The sequence below is a fragment of the Brachyistius frenatus genome, unplaced genomic scaffold, assembly GCF_029030835.1.
Source record: "Brachyistius frenatus isolate BFR_SWC_R1_liver_20210118 unplaced genomic scaffold, ASM2903083v1 Contig_199, whole genome shotgun sequence".
NCBI lineage: Eukaryota > Metazoa > Chordata > Actinopteri > Embiotocidae > Brachyistius > Brachyistius frenatus.
In genome coordinates this window covers 599,506-615,245 of record NW_027210798.1, presented here as the reverse complement: position 1 = coordinate 615,245, position 15,740 = coordinate 599,506, and the positions used below count along the sequence as shown (strand labels likewise).

At 44.9% G+C, this 15,740-nt stretch overlaps 1 protein-coding gene across 6 annotated transcripts in view; it reads left to right on the top strand.

Annotated features, from left to right (window-relative positions):
* The window catches only part of wdfy3 (WD repeat and FYVE domain containing 3), a 110,310-nt gene that overhangs the window by 5,188 nt on the left and 89,382 nt on the right, over positions 1-15,740 (top strand). For 4 of the 6 annotated variants that reach the window (XM_069718777.1, XM_069718773.1, XM_069718775.1 and 1 more), the window contains exons 1-2: positions 1,140-1,400; positions 14,934-15,144. In XM_069718777.1, coding sequence (XP_069574878.1) covers positions 1,372-1,400; positions 14,934-15,144 — 240 coding nt within the window. In that variant the 5' untranslated portion in view covers positions 1,140-1,371. Of the gene's footprint in view, positions 1-1,138; positions 1,401-14,933; positions 15,145-15,740 lie in introns of those variants that run through there. The other 2 variants (XM_069718774.1, XM_069718776.1) reach the window with 2 other exon arrangements.

Here is a 15,740-nt window from a genome sequence, read left to right as displayed (position 1 = left end):
CAGCTGGTTGTGTTTCAGTCGTGAGCACGAACCGTCCTGTTTATTGTTTCACACGGCGTGTCTGCAGCAGGACGACCTGTTTCTTGTCCGAACTGACCCATGTAGTGATTTGTTTTACCATCCAGACTTTGCACAATGGGTGTTTTATTTAGAAAATTGACTGGGATTTTATTACATTTTCTCTGACAAACTTCCTGTTTGATTGCCGCAGCCTCCGAGCGCTTCCTCGCTGTCCATCTTCAGCGGAGCAGCGTGGCGACCCGGTTCTGGGAGGTGAAGCATCGATCTTAATGAAGGGCGATTCACTCTGGCACCGTGTCGGAGACACAACCGGTGGGAAATAGCCTCGACTTAAAATTTCTCTCTGGACAGCCGCCGAGCTGCAAATAACCTGCACGTGAGGCGTTCAGGGACCATCAGTAAATTGTGGCCGAGTTACTGAGTTTGAACATCGGTCACCTGGCAGCAGAAACTCACCTGCAGGAAACACTGAGGTCTCTCAGCCGGGTCTCAGGACCTCCGTTTAGTAAACAGGCTCATCCACACTCGCGCAATAATTACTGCCATGAATTCTATGTTGATATCGTAAACACCTGAATCCAAATGGATCTTCCCTGCTGTACAGGTGTGATATCTCCACCAGGCCTGTTTTACCTCCACACTTGTAGATATTGTGCAGACAAAGTTGGGAAAATGTTTTCAGCTGCTGCCTGGAATTTTGTTCTTAAAAACATTATTGAAGCTAAAATACAACAACAATGTCATCAGATATTAATATTTAATTTTAGGGATGTTAGAAAACCTGTGTGTCCCATAATAATACAAAGTTAATGTGAAGTCGCTGAGCTCGGCCTGACGTCACGGCGACGGAAACGGCTATCACATGGATGTTTAACGCCGCTTGCTGTGAGCTGTTCCTCTTCCCCCTCCCTCCCCCCTCCTTCTGCTGTAAATGGTATGTTCCTCTGTGTGACAGCCATAATACCAGCCCTCCCCACCCCCCTTCTCCAAAGCCCAGTACACCCCACCCGGTGTCAGGGGGGGATCAGCTGTGCCAGTCCCGGCAGACCACACACACACACACACACACACACACACACACACACACACACACACACACACACACACACACACACACACACACACACACACACACACACACACACACACAGCGTGCCGGCTGGCGAACAAAGCCACTGGCACTGCCAACGAAGACAAGCCATGCCTGCGCTCTGCCTCTCCTCCTCCAGGAGGCTGTGAGAGGAAGGCTTGACACCGCTGTCGCCGGTCCTCCTCACACAGATCCAGTTCTGGTGGAGGAGCAGCCGGTCTCTGGAATATTTCTGTCTGTTGTGCCGCTGATGAGTTGAGATGCTGGCGGAGCGCAGAGAGAATAGCAGGTAGGAGAAAATCAGCTGGGTGTCGAGCTGGTCTCCGCGGCGACCGGGGGTTTGTTTACGGTTATCTTCCGGGCCTCGGCTCGGTTGGATATTGCATGTTTGTTGATGTCGTTACTGATTTAAAATCGTGTCACTGGTTACTGAACGTTAAAGCTTGAATTGTTGACGTTGCCATCGATGCAACAGAAGGAGGAACAATATCTGCTGTTGTCTCCAGAACCATCATCAGCCCAGTATAAAGGAAGCAAAGGCTGAATGGGGCTTCATTCATGTTGTATAACGAGTGTAAGAATCTCATTGATACGTAGGACATGTTGTAATATAAGATGCTTGATGTTGTGGACCAGAACTGAACCTGAGATATTACAACTGGTTTTAAAGTCCAGTAGCGACTGTTGAAATTTAAGAGTACGTCAACGCTGGATATTCTGAAATATACATGATGACATCTAGATATTAGTTTCTAGATTACAATGTGTAGTTTGGGAATATTCAGGTGATATTTTTGAGGTTCATTATACAACCAGTAGTTCTGACCCAGAGATCTGATTGGTCAAATCCTCATGACATCACATCCTGCTCATCACTAGAAATATCCCTCCACCTCCTCAATGGGAAAATAGAATTAGAATAGAGTTTCATATACTATGTAATATAATGTAGTTTCTACTTGTTATAGTTCTATTAAATGACCCATTTGGTGAAGTCGGGTCTCTTTTGGTCCTTTTTGGTCGCTCCGAGCACCCGTACCGTAACACCACGGATAGTCACGCACTTACAGTCCTAGAGGAGGCTAGCTGGACCGGTTTGGTTTGAACACATGACACGGAGCTAAAATGTTAAAAACACATGAGAACATGGATATCTTTGTTCATCAGATATCTTTGTTCATCAGATATCTTTGTTCATCAGATATCTTTGTTCATCAGATATCTTAGTTCATCAGATATCTTTGTTCATCAGATATCTTTGTTCATCAGATATCTTTGTTCATCAGATATCTTTGTTCATCAGATATCTTTGTTCATCGGATATCTTAGTTCATCAGATATCTTAGTTCATCAGATATCTTTGTTCATCAGATATCTTTGTTCATCGGATATCTTTGTTCATCAGATATCTTTGTTCATCGGATATCTTAGTTCATCAGATATCTTAGTTCATCAGATATCTTTGTTCATCGGATATCTTAGTTCATCTGATATCTTTGTTCATCGGATATCTTTGTTCATCGGATATCTTTGTTCATCGGATATCTTTGTTCATCGGATATCTTTGTTCATCGGATATCTTTGTTCATCAGATATCTTTGTTCATCGGATATCTTTGTTCATCGGATATCTTTGTTCATCGGATATCTTTGTTCATCGGATATCTTTGTTCATCGGATATCTTAGTTCATCGGATATCTTTGTTCATCGGATATCTTAGTTCATCGGATATCTTTGTTCATCGGATATCTTAGTTCATCGGATATCTTAGTTCATCAGATATCTTTGTTCATCGGATATCTTAGTTCATCAGATATCTTTGTTCATCAGATATCTTTGTTCATCAGATATCTTTGTTCATCGGATATCTTAGTTCATTGGATATCTTTGTTCATCGGATATCTTAGTTCATCAGATATCTTTGTTCATCAGATATCTTTGTTCATCGGATATCTTTGTTCATCAGATATCTTTGTTTATCTACTTCCTGGACTAGTAAACATTACATTCGTTACATAAGAGTCTACTGACACGACTGATTGTTTTCCAGTTCTTAGTTATACCCCATGTGTTGCCGTGGAAACGGAGATCACTAACAAAAAGTTTAATATTTTAGAGTGAATTGCTCCACAATATGAACACATGTAGATGACATGTTTTATTTGATGGTAATTTGTTGTGTACCAATGCAGAATCAAAGATGCAGAATCAGCACCTCTGCTGTGATAGAAATGATCAGAGAAACATTATTACTTGATGTTATTTGGAAATGAATAATAAACAAAACGCCAGAGAACATTTAGTGTGCAGCTCTCTGTCCGTGACGAGGAAATGTTCCTGCTCAGTAACATGATGTTCCCACACTGAGATTCAGCGCTGCACAATGATTCAGCTGCTGTTGGTCTCAGAGAAACCACTCCAGCAGCTCAGTTCTGGTTCTGGTTCTGGACATCCCTGATGGACACAGCAGCAAGAACAGCATTCAAAATCCTGACTTCATATAATGAATCATGGAGCCTTAATTTTAATAATCAGTTTTCAGGCACATGGAGCTCAAATTATTTTAACATTAATAAATGTTAATAGAGAAATGTGTCATATCACTTTCAATCACAACGGAAACAGTCATATTAATGTGATTCAACAGTCTAATATTTTCTAATTATGATTGTCGACAGGCAGTTTGTATGGGACCTGCTTGTTGGCATGGAAACCATTCGGTGATATAACACTACTGAATAATATCGGCCTGGTGACGTCACTGTTGGAGCTCACGCTCCTCTCTGGGTTTAGAGACGTAAATATCCCGTTTCCAGTGATGATGTCATCAGAGGGGACATTCAGCCGGTGGGGACGTCCCGTGATGAGGACTCGTCAGGTGATGATGTCATCAGAGGGGACATTCAGCCGGTGGGTATGTCCCGTGATGAGAAACATACGCAGCTGTTAGGAGCTTTTAGGAACTTTTATCTACGTGGGTCTCTAAATTCAATAAATAAATAAAGATGAGAACTAAAATATTTGTGATGTGCAGCAGGATAATTATCACAGGAAGTGATTACACATTTATTACTTTATCAGGTGGTGATTAATGAAAATCACACTTTTCTTTCTCAACTTGCAACTTTTTCTAGTTCCTGCAAAAAACTCACTTAAAACTCCACAAATTACATCGACATTTATGAGAAAACTTACCGCAAAATCAAAGATTTTTGATCAGAACAATCACAAAAAAGTCAGTGAAACTCGAGGGACTGATTGTATAAGTTAGTGTTTGGTGTAACTGCTGTCAGAGCGTTTCCTCCTCTCCGTGGAGCTCCTCAGCTCCTCTGCTGCCTCCTTAAACTGTCAGGCGGGAGGCATTTGTGAGGTTACATCACTTTCTCCAGAGGAACAACCACACAGGCCTTTGAAGAGTCGGGATCTTCCAGTAGGATCGGCTGCCTTCATCTCCCAGGAGTTACCGTGATGTCTGAGACGCTCATCGAAGCGGACGTCTGCTGAAAGAGAACGCTTTGAAAAGACTGGAGGGTCGAGGAAGCTGCAGAGGACTTCATGATTCGCTGATTCACGGCTTCGCTGATTCACTGTTTCACTGCTTCACTGATTCACTGCTTCGCTGATTCACTGATTCACTGTTTCACTGCTTCACTGATTAACTGCTTTGCTGATTCACTGATTCACTGCTTTGCTGATTCACTGATTCACTGTTTCACTGCTTCACTGATTAACTGCTTCGCTGATTCACTGATTCACTGATTCGCTGCTTCACTGATTCACTGATTCGCTGCTTCACTGCTTCACTGATTCGCTGCTTCACTGCTTCACTGATTCACTGCTTTGCTGATTCACTGTTTCACTGATTCACTGCTTCACTGATTAACTGCTTTGCTGATTCACTGCTTCACTGATTAACTGCTTTGCTGATTCACTGCTTCGCTGATTCACTGCTTCACTGTTTCACTGATTCGCTGATTCACTGCTTCGCTGATTCACTGCTTCGCTGCTTCACTGATTAACTGCTTTGCTGATTCACTGCTTCACTGTTTCACTGATTCACTGATTCGCTGATTCACTGCTTCACTGTTTCACTGATTCGCTGATTCACTGCTTCGCTGATTCACTGCTTTGCTGTTTCACCGCTTCAGTGGTTTGATCCTGTTTTCCCTTCAAGCAGCGCTGTCATGGCTGCCGTGTGACATGATGAGGAATGCTGCAGTTAGTTTTCCTCCCTGTTGCCCCGCCCCCTCCTCCTCACAGTGATCACATGGGTCGACGTCCCACCAGTCGTTCGGGTTATTAGGATGTAAAAGATTGTGCTCCAGATAAATGTACCGGTGGTGTTGTTGGAGGAAACATCAGCATCACGTGGAAGCTTGAACCAGCTTCCTTCAGCTGCATCCATCTTCTCACTGCACATGATCCACTCCTGATGAGACGACCTCACATCTGAGGGAAGGAACCATCTCTAGTCAGAGCTGTGAGGATCTGCTTCTTCTTCAGGGTTTTGATTGTTAATTTAGAGACCAAAAATTAGAGACTCCCTAAATCCAGCTGATATCAAAACTATCACAAATTTATTGAGGAGACGAATAAACTGTACATGCCGTTCACCACGGTGACGTCTCGGCAGCTCCTTATCTTTCACTCTGGAGCGTCCAATGAGAACTGCATTTCAAGCAAAGCTACTATTACATTTTTAGCAGCGTGTTGTTCTTCTCCTGATGCGACAGCTTTTCGAAGCATTACTGCCCCCTTGTGACAGGAGTAACATTTACAAGCGGGTGCTGGTAAAAACGGGGAATGAGGAAGAGCGATCGGTCACGTACTCGTTGATTCTGTAGACTGTAACGGACATTTAGTCCGTTTCTCCGTGAATAGAGAGATCGACAGATCTGAGATGACCACAGATTCATCCTTTGTGTTTTAGTTACTCTTCAGGTGGAGGTTTTATTAATCAACCACAGGTTTGGTTTCAGCTGCAGGAGGTCCTAGAAGGAGTCCTCATCTGTCTCCGGACCGGACGGTGTGTTTTCGTGAGTCCCGCTGCTCAGCGAGCAGCAGAGATTTAATCCTGCGTCTGTCTGCAGGTCGCCGCCTTCCTTCCCTTTTGTTGGTTTTGCAGCTCGGCCGTCTGCTGAGTGGTGTGACATGTGTTTGACCCAGTTTGTGGTCGCGGCCCTGCTGAGCTGCAGCTCCACCGTGCAGCCGCTCACAGTCAGCATTGTTCACAGATAAATGCTGGCTTTGATCTGCGGCGAGGATCCATTACAGAACAGAGACAGACGGGAGATCTCAGGCTGAACAAACGCTGCAGATCATTCTAGTTTATTAAAGATAGCAATTTATTTACATTTCTGTTCACTTTAGTGTCTGAGGAGGCAGGAAACAGCATCAGGCTCATGACTGGGACATAAAGGAGCAGGTCTGGTTGGTCAGAAGGAGAAATGAAGGGAAACAGAATCTCAGATAATCTGACTTTGCGGTTAAGTTTCAACCAACTGTAACGATAACTTCATACTGACATTTCAGAAATGTTTACTTTGGTTTTAACTTCTGAAAAGAATTCTAACTAATTTTATAGTTGATAAAAATGTTACTTTAATCAGTCACTGCAGGAATTTATGATCTGGCGATCTCAATAATTAACACAAATTCAAGCAAACTCTGCAATATTTACAGGAGCTTGTAATTTTTTTTTTTTTATTCACACAATTTTTCAACAAAAAACATCGTCATCAGAATCTGTGCTGAAAGTATTAAAACATAAACTAAAAACTCCTCATTTCCAGTCAGGAAGTCTCTGCTCCTGTTTAAATAACCAAATAAAGCTTGTTTTCTCCACACGTCCAGTTGTCAGAGACGTCTCTTTGTTTGTTTCATCCAGCAGGTCTATGTGTTGAATGAACATGAATTAAACAAAAAACTCACTTAAAACTCCGGAAATTACATCGACATTTTTGAGAAAATCTCTCGCAGAATCAAACATTTTTGATCACAACAATCACAAAAAAGCTGAGTGAAATCCTGGAGGAATGGATTAGTGGAGGTGTTTTCAGTTTCAAGCACCTCCACTTCCAATCGTAGCAGGAAACTCTTGAGATTTACATGATAAAACAGCAGAATTGTTCTTGAAATAATGTTCTGGTGGACATTTATGTCTCGAGGCTCCAAATATGTTAAATTCTGAGTCAAACATTTTATTCCGGATCTGTTTCCACAGTTTCACCAGGTGTTGGTGAGAAACCCTCAGATAGACCAGGTGTAGGTGAGAAACCCTCAGATAGACCAGGTGTTGGTGAGAACCCCTCAGATAGACCAGGTGTTGGTGAGAACCCCTCAGATAGACCAGGTGTAGGTGAGAAACCCTCAGATAGACCAGGTGTAGGTGAGAAACCCTCAGATAGACCAGGTGTTGGTGAGAAACCCTCAGATAGACCAGGTGTTGGTGAGAAACCCTCAGATAGACCAGGTGTAGGTGAGAACCCCTCAGATAGACCAGGTGTAGGTGAGAACCCCTCAGATAGACCAGGTGTTGGTGAGAAACCCTCAGATAAACCAGGTGTTGGTGAGAAACCCTCAGATAGACCAGGTGTAGGTGAGAAACCCTCAGATAGACCAGGTGTTGGTGAGAAACCCTCAGATAGACCAGGTGTAGGTGAGAACCCCTCAGATAGACCAGGTGTTGGTGAGAACCCCTCAGATAGACCAGGTGTTGGTGAGAACCCCTCAGATAGACCAGGTGTTGGTGAGAAACCCTCAGATAGACCAGGTGTAGGTGAGAAACCCTCAGATAGACCAGGTGTTGGTGAGAAACCCTCAGATAGACCAGGTGTTGAGTGATAGACCAGGTGTTGGTGAGAACCCCTCAGATAGACCAGGTGTAGGTGAGAACCCCTCAGATAGACCAGGTGTTGGTGAGAACCCTCAGATAGACCAGGTGTAGGTGAGAACCCCTCAGATAGACCAGGTGTAGGTGAGAAACCCTCAGATAGACCAGGTGTTGGTGAGAAACCCTCAGATAGACCAGGTGTTGGTGAGAAACCCTCAGATAGACCAGGTGTTGGTGAGAACCCTCAGATAGACCAGGTGTAGGTGAGAACCCCTCAGATAGACCAGGTGTAGGTGAGAACCCCTCAGATAGACCAGGTGTAGGTGAGAACCCCTCAGATAGACCAGGTGTTGGTGAGAACCCCTCAGATAGACCAGGTGTGTCTTCAGAGGAGCTTCCACTTGTTTCTGTCCCTCCTGCTCAGCTTTCAGCGATGACTCAGATCCCGGCCCGTCTGACTGCATATTTTTAAACCACTTCTGCTTTCAGATTCTCGTTTTCTGTCATCCAGCAACATTTCCTTCTCGTCTGGCACCTTTTCAGCCGACCGGTCCCTGGCTCGGCTCGAGTTTCCATTTCGGCCGGCAGCTAAAGACCAGCTTTTTCTGCTGATGATGCCGAGGCCACATGTTGATCACCGTATGAGCCCTCGGACCAACGGGCCAACGGGCCAATGGGCCGCAGGTCTGCAGCTGCCCCTCACGGCCTCGCCCACCTTTAGAGGTGTCGTCCCTCTACTGGTAGACTTTATATACTGTTGGAAATGAAGTGAGCAGAAATGGCCGAACATAATAGTCCCAGAAAGAGGAAGCATGTTGGCAGGATGGAGAAGTGAGCAGCTGCTGAGAATCTGTCATCTCATCGCCATTATTACATCCGATATGATGTGAGACTACAGATATGGGCTTTGATTTGGATCGCATGTCATTAGGTTGTCTTCATTGGTGTAAAGGCTGAGTAGCGTTGAACGCACCAGTAATCATCACCGCAGTAGAGTCACAGCATTCATATCGAGGTATTTGGTTGAAAATATAATATTTGATTTTATTCATGTCGCCCATCCCCAACATGTAGAAATAGTTATCAGCCATTACACCGTCTGGATAAAGGATCAGAACTGATACCAACCTGTTTGTTTTCTATGGCACCTTGAGGTTCAGTAGACGCTGTCCTTGTTTCATACTTTGTGTGGATAGCAGACAAAGTTCAAATGATTTGCTGTGTTTTAGTTGTTTTGAAAACCAAAAAAATCCTCCTCTTAATTATTGCGCAACTTTTTTCACATACAGCGTGTTAGCAGCAGGATTAATTTCTTCTTCTACCTTTGTAGTGATGTGAAATACCTGCAGGAGTCCATCCCGGGTGTTTTATTTTGAAATTTGACCAGGCTCTGTGTGTCTGACTTCCTGCCCGACTGTTCTGCTGTGTGCAGCAGTTTTGGTGAAGCGGAGCTGTGAGGACTCGTTCCAACACCTGATCAGACAGGCGGAGCTGCTGGTTAACTGTGGAGGGAATCACAGGCTGCAGTATAAAAGTCCAACCTCAGCGTCTCCTTCGATCTCCATCATGTGGTTGAAATGTGTGAGATGAGCAGAACGTCCTCTCTGTGGGTTCTGTTGTGAGGAACCGTTCAGGCCCACAACTGTAATGTGACAGAACTGATTGCGTGACAGCAGCATGTACTGTTGTCCCGCTTTGTGTTTTTTAATGTTCCCGACCACATGTGGTTGAGTGATAATAACGACAGCAGCCTTCAGCGTTGTCTTCATACTCCGAGTGGTTGTTCCAAGGGGTTAATGCGTGTAACGGTATGTAAGCTCGTAGATAGAAGTGGAGCCAGTGGTGGATGTTAAAGGGAAGTGCAGTGTGAGTTCATGCCGAGGACATCTCTGCTGTGTGGGCAGGAGGACGTACTAAAGCCTTCAGTCTGGAGTAATTTGGTTAGTGATGCCATGTTCCTGTAAATCAGAGGAAGCAGCAGCAGCCCGTCTCTCTGCTCGGTCCTTCTGTCTTCATGCCGGTCCTTAAAGCTGCTGCAGTAACCTGCCACACGGCGTTATAGCTGCTGTGGGTAAACGGGATCCAGAGGTGAGCTGTGATTGGACCACACAAAAGGTCACATCAGTTTGGGTTTTCATCCAATCTGACAAGTTAATCTGCTGGAGTTTATTCAACCCTTTAAACGCATCTCTGTTTGTCAGAATTACAGATTTAGAATCGATTTCCAAGAAAAGCAGCTTGATGGTTTTGAACTCCATATTTATATTTCTGTGTGGGAGACTGTAAAAAAGAGGAACAGGAAGCACGACATCATTCAAAATCAGCTGTTTCTGTCCACAATCTACTTCTAAAAACCAGCGCTAATATCTCCATAGTAGCAGCTGGTGATATCATAAGAATGAAGTCAGATCTCTATCCAGACAGAAGCCTGCTCATCAGGGACGTCACCTCGAGGCCGGCCGGCCGGTCAGGAGATGGAGTAGAAAATACCTCTGAGGTTTCAGGACTGAAAGGCTCCTGGTGGAGGATTGAGGAGCATCTGTGGTCAGACATGGAATATAGTTTTCATAATGAAGTTTTCCTCAGTGTATTATCCCCTGAAACTAACGTGATAACACACTGGACCCCTCACACCTACATGGAGGACGGGTCCTCTTCCAGTTCTCCTTTAAACAAATAAATAAAAAAGGACTCAAAAAGTGTCCCAGCTGATCTGCTAATGATGTGCAGCGAGGATTGTGTCTTTAAAATGAGCAGTTTAACACACGTTGTCCGTTTTGCATGTTTGCTTGAATGCGTGTGTAATATTGTTCGTTTCTACTTGAACGTTTTATTAATATGCCAATTTGTTTTTCTTTTTTCTGATATCTTAGTTTTGTTCTTGTTATATTTATATTTCTTCATTTCAATGGGATAAAATTGTCCTTTTCCTTTCGCGGTCGTTTTGTTTTTTCATGGCTGGAATCACTTGAACACACAAACACCTCTTTTAAACAGCACTTTGCGCCTGATATCAGACACAGTTACTCACCTGCAAAATAAATATGCAAACACACAATTTAGTACGTTTATTAGAGACCTCAGTGAGTCCGGCCTGAGAGGGAGCACGATGCTGATCTGAAAGGCGTCCGTTTCCTTCCTGGTCCTCCTGTTGGAGGTTTGAGCTGCACGATGATGCCGAGAGGTTAAAACCAGAAAGCGGTTTCCTCTTTCACCTGCTGAGAACGTTTCTCTGACCTCACTGAAAGTTGGATTTGAAGGGGCGGGCATACGAGCAGGATTTGTGACATCACAAATAGCTTGAATCCTGATCCAATGATCAACCTTTACAGGTATAATATGGAACTTTAAACCACACGGAGAACGGACTTCACAGTGAAGGAAGAGACATCATGCATCCAGCACCTCATCTCTGCTCAGCTGTTTCTAAGTAAAAACATCCTGCCTGGAAGATGACCTGCAATGTTCACTAAACATTAAACAGAAATGTTATTTAAGTAAAACCATAGACTAACTGCAAAGACGGACGAGGTGTGATGAACCCACTGGTTTGTGTTGGAGCCAGTTTAAAATTTCAGGTACCATGTTTTTCTGTTTGGAGGCGGAGCCAAGAGCATCCTAATGCTCAGGTATTCCCTTCGACGTCACTGCTGACTCAGACACAAGCAAACCTGGTTGTACGTTATATTTACTGCTTCTAGTTGCAACTGAAGACGGCGCCGGTTGTGTGAATGTCTGCAGTGAGGAAGAGGAGCTGCATGGTGAACTGTCATGTCTCCTCATTGTCCCCGTGGACGGCTGACCTCAGTGTTGGCCTCCTTTTCCCATGATGCCGTGCGTCCTGTGAGGCTCCTGCTGCTCCTTTAAGGAGGAGGAAGCTCTTGTGTCTGTGTGGATGCTGTTCTTATCATCTGTGTTGTATGTGGGCTTTGCAGTTCTGTCACATCTCCTAGCAACCGTCTCAACTAGTCTGGAGAGAAGCTGACATGTGGAACAAGCAGCTAAATATATATCAGCCATTCTCATGGGAGGAGAGATGCAAAATTAATATCAGTTATGGTTGTTGGTTTATTCATGTTTCTGCTACCTGTTAGTTCTCAGTTATGAAACCAGGTCCAAGTGATAAGCAAGCTTTGGGTTTTAGTTTTCTGTTGAGACAAGAAGACAGTTCACCAGAGCTCAATCAGATGATATACACTGTTCCAAAAAAATAAAGGGAACACTTAAACAACACATCCCAGATCTCAATGAATGAAATATTCCAGTTCAAATCTTGATTCATTACATAGTGGAATGTGTTGAGAACAAAATAACATCAGAATGATCAATGGAAATCAGAATCATTATCCATGGAGGTCTGGATTCAGAATCATACTCCAAATAAAAGTGGAAAGATCAGATCACAGGCTGATCCAACTTCTGTGGAGATTCCTGAAGACAAGTCCAAATGAGTCTCAGTAGTGTGTGTGTCCTCCACGTGCCTGTATCACTCCCTACAACGCCTGGGCATGCTCCTGATGAGACCACGGATGTTCTCCTGAGGGATCTCCTCCCAGACCCGGATCAAAGCATCGGTCCACTCCCGGACAGTCTGCGGTGGACGTGGCGTCGGCGGACGGAACGAGACGCAATGTCCCGGATGTGCTGGATTGGATTCAGGTCTGGGGGACGGGCGGGCCGGTCCGTAGCGTCGATGCCTTCATCGTGCAGGAACTGTTGACACACTCCAGCCACATGAGGCCGAGCATTGTCCTGCATCAGAAGAACCCAGGACCCGCTGCACCAGCAGATGGTCTTCAACGGGTCTGAGGATCTCATCCCGGGACCTAATGGCAGTCAGGGTACCTCTGGCTAGCACACGGAGGGCTGCGCTGCCCTCCGAAGAAACGCCTCCCCAGACCGTCGCTGACCCGCCGCCGAACCGGTCCCGCTGGAGGATGTTGCAGGCAGCAGAACGTTCTCCACGGCGTCTCCAGACTCCGTCACGTCTGTCACATGTGCTCAGTGTGAACCTGCTCTCGTCCGTGAAGACCACCGGGCGCCGACGGAGAAGCTGCCGATCTCGGTGTTCTCCGGTAAAGTCCGATCGCCCCGCACGGTGTTGGGCTGTGAGCACAGACCCCACTTGTGGACGTCGGGTCCTCGTACCGTCCTCATGGAGTCTGTTTCTGACAGTTTGAGCAGAAACATGCACATTAGTGGCCTGCTGGAGGTCATTTTGTAGGGCTCTGGCAGCGCTCCTCCTGCTCCTCCTTACACAAAGGAGCAGATAGCGGTCCCGCTGCCGGGTTGTTGTCCTCCTACGGCCCCCTCCACGTCTCCTGGTGGACCGGCCCGTCTCCCAGTATGTCCTCCGTCCTCTTGACACTGTGCTGACAGCAAACCTTCTTGCCACAGCGTGCATTGATGTGCCATCCTGGATGAGCTGCACTACCTGAACAACTTCTGTGGGTTGGAGACACCTCATGCTCCCTCTAGTGGTGAGGACACTGGCAAAATGCAAGAGGGACCAACAATCATCCAGAAAGGACGAGGACAGAGAAACGGTCTGTGGCCACCACCTGCAGAACCGTTCCTTTATAGGGTTGTCTGGATAATTGCCTCATTTCCACCTGTTTGTTCCATTTGTACAACAGCAGGTGAAACTGATCCTCAATCAGTGTTGATCCGAACTGGACAGCTTGATTTCACAGAAGTGGGATTGACTGGAGTTACATTGATGTGTTTAAGTGTTCCCTTTATTTTTTGGAGCAGTGTATATGAAATGTTAGCTAAAGTCACTCCTTCTTACTCGTTTTCTGGAGGTCCATCTGAAAATAATCCCTCATTCATTAGAAAAGAAGATTCAAGAAGACCTGTTTTTGGGGGCGTGTCTGTTTGATTGACAGGCCTGTGGTGCAGTCAGGTTTCAGCTATCGGTGGGCGGGACGTAGTATCGTCAGGTTTCCAATCAGATCGGTCAGATCCACCTCTGGCTCCTCCCCCAGCTCGTCCAAATATGGTCACTTCCTGCTCCAAACCGCTCCGAACTAGCAAAGATGGTGACGGACAGAATCTGAACTGGAGGATTCATAACGTTCACAAACCAACGATGACATCACTGATGGTTGATGACATCACTGATGGATGATACTTGGTTTCACTCCATCTTACCTGTTCAACTGTAGTGATTGATTTGATTAGATTGAGAGTTATGATTGAGGAGTGCCTGGATGACTCCTAACATGCTGCACCTCCTCAGAGACACCGTGTGAGGGCAGAACATCATTAATGTTCTTTAGAGACCCTAAAAAACATGTTGGTGTTTGATGGTTACTTGTGTTCATGCTACGTATTTACAGTGCTGTTAATGGAGTCAATATGTCTGGCTATATATACACAGCTGGATCAATACGTTCTGAGATTGCTGCTGAGCAGGAGGAAGTCAGTCAGAACACGTCGGCCGGCTCACCGCTTCATCACCGGAGACTTTCTGAACATTTCAATGGTCTCTGTTGAACATTTCCAGAGTTTGACCCAAAATCTGATGTTTCTCTGCTCATTTTCTGGCTCGGAGATCGTGTGTAACTCAGAACTGATGATGACCGAGCAACAACATTTGTACCACTTCCTCATCATGGTTCTCCCTCCATCCTGCTGCGTGCACTGTTCACGCGCCACAGGAGCAGTCTCTCCACTTACTCATCCACCCTTGTCCTGTGCTTTATTTGTTGTTTTGATACAGATACCAGAGTTGTTTTATAGTTTATAACTGCACTGTGAAAGTTTTTCTATAAAACTCTTTTTTTATATTAATCAAAAGAAGTCAGACTTTTGAAATGCCTGAAGACAATCAGCTGTATTAACGTACAATATGGAAGTGTGGAGTGACAACTTTCAGTGTTTGACCTCTTTCGGTCCTCATTCCTGACTTGCAGGATAAACGTTCATCCGCCAGCAGGATGTTGAGGTCCTGAGTTTGACCTTTGACCTCCTCTCTCCCCTCTGCAGGGCTGCGTTTGCCCTGACGAAGCCGCTGAAGATGAACATGGTGAAGAGGATCATGGGGCGGCCGCGGCAGGAGGAGTGCAGCCCTCAGGACAACGCGCTGGGCCTGATGCACCTGCGCCGCCTCTTCTCCGAGCTGTGCCACCCTCCTCGTCACATGACCCAGAAGGAGCAGGAGGAGAAGCTCTACATGATGCTTCCTGTTTTTAACAGGGTGAGTCTCCCTGCAGCTAGAAATCAGATCAGATCAGAGGAACTCGGGTTTCACTTTGTTTACATCCTGTGAGATACAAAGCTGTTTTTTTTTTCACAATTATTGAAATGATGTTTGTTTTTTTACGTAGTTTTTATTTCAGTTTCAACAACTTATACATTAAAAAAAAAATCACATTTTTCCAACTGTTTCAACAAATTAAAATGAAAGAATAGAACAAAGATACACCTTAGAGAAGGATTACAAACAACAACAACAACAACAACAAAAAACAAACAAAACAAAACAGCAAAACAAAAGAAGACAGAAAAAGGGGAACTAAGGATCATATAATAGCGGCAGCGCCTCATCTCAGAGTAAACATTTCTTTTTGTTATTTGTTCCATCGGCTAGATTTCTCTTTCTATTGACATTCTATTGATGAATTTAAATCGTTTTTCAGTGTTCATGTGACCTGAATCAACCAATGAGAGATGATTTACTGCAACGCTGTTTGAACTCCACAGAATATTTCACCAATTAATGACTACAAATAACTCTAAATGTTAATATAAATATGAAAGCTGTAATAAACGAGTTTGAGCCTGTTTATGCTA